Here is a 4,395-nt window from a genome sequence, read left to right as displayed (position 1 = left end):
GGAGAAAGTAGGCAAACGAAAAGAAAAAAAAAGGAAAAAAAGAAATTAAAAAGGAACAAGAAAAAAAGAAGAAAAAGCAAAAAATAAATTAAAAAGGAAAAAAAGAAAAAAAAGGAAAAAAAATTAAAAAGGAACAAGAAAAAAAGAAGAAAAAGCAAAAAAAAATTAAAAAGAAAAAAGAAAAAAAGGAAAAAAAGAAATTAAAAAGGAAAAAAAAGAAATTAAAAAGGAAAAAGAAAAAAGAAAAAAAAAGAGAAAAAGAAATTAAAAAGGAAAAAGAAATAACAGAGGGGTATATTTGACATTTCACCTAAGGCCAACTTCTAATTTGACGCGGGAGGGACCAATCAGATGAAAATTTTGACGTTAGGGACTTTTCAGATTAATTGAGAATGTCAGTGACTAAAACGAAAAAAAGGTCATAGTACAGGGACTAAACATAATTTAATCCATAGTAATTTTATACTTTTGATGTTGGGAATTTATAGTTTTTGTGTTGTATTTTGATGGCAGCTCAGTTGTAGGCAATGTTTGTTCACTTTGGTTAATTGTTTGAAGTCCTTTGTTTGGTTAGTAGTCATGGTTATAATTTAATAAACTGTATTTTTCTTGGCTATTTGACGTAGATGTTGAATCTGATTGCTTAAGGAGAAATATGGACAAATCATGGATAGATTTAGCAGATAGGCATTCTCTAGCATATTATGATGCAATAGATCAATTTTTGACTTTTGCATACATCAATAGGGATCTGGGTTCAAGGATTTATTGTCCTTGTAGAAAGTGCGAAAATCGTTATCTCTATGTAAGATTAGTTGTGCGGCAGCATCTTCGTGATTATGGTTTCTTTAAGAAGTATAGGAAATGGGATAAACATGGTGAGCCTAATCATTATGTTCATCCAGTGGATGGAAATCAAAATGGTATTGGGTTAGATTCTTATATGGAGGATGATATGGTCAGACTTGTCCAAGAAGCTTTAGGAGCTCCTAATGTAGGAACACATGATCAGACTAGTGAAGAAAACTCAACTAATCCTAATGTAGGGGCAAACGAACCTACCAATAAGTTCTTGAAACTTCTTGAGGATGCAAACCTTCCATTGTATTCGGGTTCTAAGAGACACACAGCTTTGTCATATACAGTTCGTCTTTTGCAAGCGAAGGTGCTCCATGGATGGACAGATAAATCCTTCAAAACTTTACTTGAGATAGCAAAAGAATCTATGCCTGAAGGTGTGCAACTTCCCAAGTCATATTATGAAGCCCAGAAGTTAACAGAAGATCTCGGATTCACTTATGAAACAGTAGATGCATGTCCTAACAGTTGTATGTTGTTTAGAAATGAAGACATAAATTTGGATGAATGCAGAATATGCAAGACATCTCGATGGAAAGATAACAATGGTAGTTCAAATGATGTTGCAGCACTTGGGAAACGAAAAGCAGCAAAACAAGCAAGATATTTTCCTTTAAAACCAAGGTTACAAAGGTTGTTTATGTCTTCAAAAACAGCAAAGCTTATGAGATGGCATGGAGAGGAAAGAACCGATGATGGTGTGTTTAGGCATCCTGCAGACTCTTTTGCATGGAAAGATTTTGACCAAAAACACACAAATTTTTCGGGAGACATTCGCAATGTAAGGCTTGGGTTAGCATCTGATGGATTCAACCCATTTAGGTCTATGAATATAGTTCATAGTACATGGCCTATCATATTGGTTCCCTACAATTTACCACCTATGATGTGCATGAAGCAGCCCTTTATATTTTTATCTGTTCTTATTGATGGTCCTAAGGCACCCGGTGATAAAATTGATGTCTACATGCAGCCACTCATTGAAGAATTGAAGGAACTATATGAAGATGGTGTAGAAACATTTGATGCATTCAGCAATGAAATGTTTAAAATGCATGCTGCATTGTTGTGGACGATTAATGACTTTCCTGCCTATGCCAACTTGTCGGGGTGGAGTACAAAAGGTGAATTTGCTTGCCCATCATGCAACTCTGAAAGTGGTTACCAGCGGTTGAAGTTTGGTAAAAAAGCTTCATACATGACTCATTGGCGGTGGTTACCCTATGATCACAAGTATCGAGCAGATTCAAGGTCATTTAATGGCAATACAGAATATAGAAGGAAGCCTAAAACTTTATCTGGCGCAGATCTTCTTGCACAATTGGAATCAAATGGTGTTCTTACAGAGTACAAGCGGGAAGATCTAGAGCGAAGGAAGGTGCTTGGGGTGCAAAAACCTGATAATGATCCTTTGATGAAAAAGAAGCATAATTAGAAGAAGAAAAGTATATTTTATGAGCTTCCATATTGGAAAGACAACCTGATACGTCACAACCTTGACGTGATGCATATAGAAAAGAACATTTGTGATAATGTTCTTTTCTCAATATTAGGAGTTGCTGGAAAGTCTAAGGACAATTTGAATTCTCGTCGTGATCTGGAACTTATGGGAATTAGGGAGCAGTATCATCTAAAGAGGAGAGAGTCCGGTACAGAGTATGCTGATCCAGCTGAGTTTGAGATGAACAATAAGGGGAAAGATATCTTCTTTTCAGCCTTATCAGGATCACGAATGCCAGATGGAGCTGCTTCCAATATTGCACGTCGAGTACGTTTACATGATCGTAGTATTGGAGGTCTTAAGAGCCACGATAACCATATTCTATTGCAGCAACTTATTCCTTTATTTATACGAAGTTCTTTACCAGAGAATGTGGTTCAGGCATTGATTGATCTGGGTAGTTTTTTTAAACAGTTATGCTCAATGGATAATTGTGCAGCAGATCTAGAAAAGGCTCGTGCTCATATAGTGCTGACACTTTGTGAACTTGAGAAGATATTTCCGCCATCATTCTTTGATATAATGGAGCATTTACCAATTCATTTAGCTGATGAAGCATTAATTGCTGGTGCTGTAATTTTTCGGTGGATGTACCCTATTGAGAGGTATCTACTGACCTTGAAGGAATATGTGCGGAATCGGGCTTGTCCTGAAGCATCAATGGCTAAAGGTTATTTGATGGAAGAGTGCATGAACTTCTGTACTCAGTATCTCAATGATGTGGAAAGCAAGTTTAATAGACCAGCAAGGAAAAAAAATGATGACGATATAAACAAGGGAAAAGACTTTGTACTTGAGGAAATTACTCGGACACAAGCTCATCGATGGATCTTATTCCATACAGAGGCAGTCACACCATTTCTCAAGTATGTCATGTTGGTTATTGTTTTGTTTTTTTATAATCTGCATATAATCAACAATATATATGAGAAGTAAAACATTTCTTAGAAACTAAGAAACTTAGTGGATAGTTTCTGAGTTTCTGGGCAGAAAAGTAATGATGTTCTTGTTACTTTGCAGTGAACATCTTATTACTATTCGACGACAATTTCCTGCTGCAAATGAACACTATGTTCAGAGAGTTCATTTTCGGAAATTTGCAAACTGGTTTAAGGAGCATGTATGTTGCTAGCTATAATTAGATATATTTAGTTCATCTTTCGGTCTCTTATAGTGTGCAGTTTTTAACTATTGTTTACCTAAATCAGGTTATCAATTTGCAAAGAACAAGTTCTGTATTGTTATCAGAAGAAGTTATTGCTTTGTCTAATTCTCCTAGTCCATCAACAAAGAGATTGACTTCTTACAATGCGAATGGGTTTTTCTTTCGAGTGAAAAGTCTTGATAATCATCGCTCAACACAGAATAGTGGTGTAACTTTACAAGCAGACAAGAATCTTTCTATTGACTCTTCACCATACTATGGGAGATTGACAGATATTATCAAAATCTCTTATGGTATTGATATCAAATATGTTTTGTTTAAGTGTGATTGGGTTAATCCTGCTACAGGTATAAAGTTAGACCATTTTAACTTTCCTTTAGTTAACTTCAAGCGTTTGTTGTACAAAAATGATTGCATAGGGGATGAACCCTTCATATTGGCATCTCAAGCTCATCAAGTTTGGTATGCTCTAGATCCTTCAGGGCAAGAATGGCTGAACGTTGTTGACATGCCTTCAAGAGACTTATCCCTTGTGCAAACTAACAATACTGAAGAAGCTGGTATTTCAAGCGAGTCAATGGATGTTGAAATGGATGATTGAGACCGTAACTTGTAATATAGTAGATGTAGGTTAAGATGGCACTTATAGGTGCAGATTTTTGTGTGCATAGGTCTTTTTTGTTTGCTGGAACTTGGTCTTCATGTATGGAATATATGATATTAATTACGGTCTTTTTTGGACAATGGAATGTGATTCTGTCATTTCAATTTATAATAAACTGTGGTATTTCAATCATATAAAACTTGTTGGTTATTTCGATTCGAAACATTATGTTCTCATATAATTGTAAATGTCCTTTTTCAGTTAACC

The 4,395-nt window shown here is 35.4% G+C and overlaps 2 protein-coding genes across 2 annotated transcripts; both read left to right on the top strand.

Moving 5' to 3' along the window:
- The first annotated feature begins 655 nt into the window (after nt 1–655).
- On the top strand, nt 656–2,293 carry LOC133716516 (uncharacterized). The gene has a single exon (XM_062143218.1). The coding sequence runs from the start codon at nt 656–658 to the stop codon at nt 2,291–2,293; it is 1,638 nt and encodes a 545-aa protein (XP_061999202.1).
- A 69-nt stretch (nt 2,294–2,362) lies between these two features.
- Nucleotides 2,363–4,125, top strand: LOC133716515 (uncharacterized). The gene is made up of 3 exons (XM_062143217.1): nt 2,363–3,225; nt 3,380–3,479; nt 3,568–4,125. Exons 1-3 carry the CDS (start codon nt 2,363–2,365, stop codon nt 4,123–4,125), a joined length of 1,521 nt encoding a protein of 506 aa, XP_061999201.1.
- The last annotated feature ends 270 nt before the right edge of the window (nt 4,126–4,395 follow it).

The sequence above is a fragment of the Rosa rugosa genome, chromosome 6, assembly GCF_958449725.1.
Source record: "Rosa rugosa chromosome 6, drRosRugo1.1, whole genome shotgun sequence".
NCBI lineage: Eukaryota > Viridiplantae > Streptophyta > Magnoliopsida > Rosales > Rosaceae > Rosa > Rosa rugosa.
The sequence above is the reverse complement of the archived record's forward strand: the minus strand, read 5'-3'. Positions and strand labels throughout refer to the sequence as shown.

Excerpts from the sequence above, each read along its gene's own strand:
- LOC133716515 (XM_062143217.1), top strand. The coding sequence starts at position 2,363 with ATGCATATAGAAAAGAACATTTGTGATAATGTTCTTTTCTCAATATTA. Across the intron at positions 3,226-3,379 it reads GCAGTCACACCATTTCTCAA|TGAACATCTTATTACTATTC; the intron begins GTATGTCATGTT and ends GTTACTTTGCAG. Across the intron at positions 3,480-3,567 it reads CAAACTGGTTTAAGGAGCAT|GTTATCAATTTGCAAAGAAC; the intron begins GTATGTTGCTAG and ends TACCTAAATCAG.
- LOC133716516 (XM_062143218.1), top strand. The coding sequence starts at position 656 with ATGGACAAATCATGGATAGATTTAGCAGATAGGCATTCTCTAGCATAT.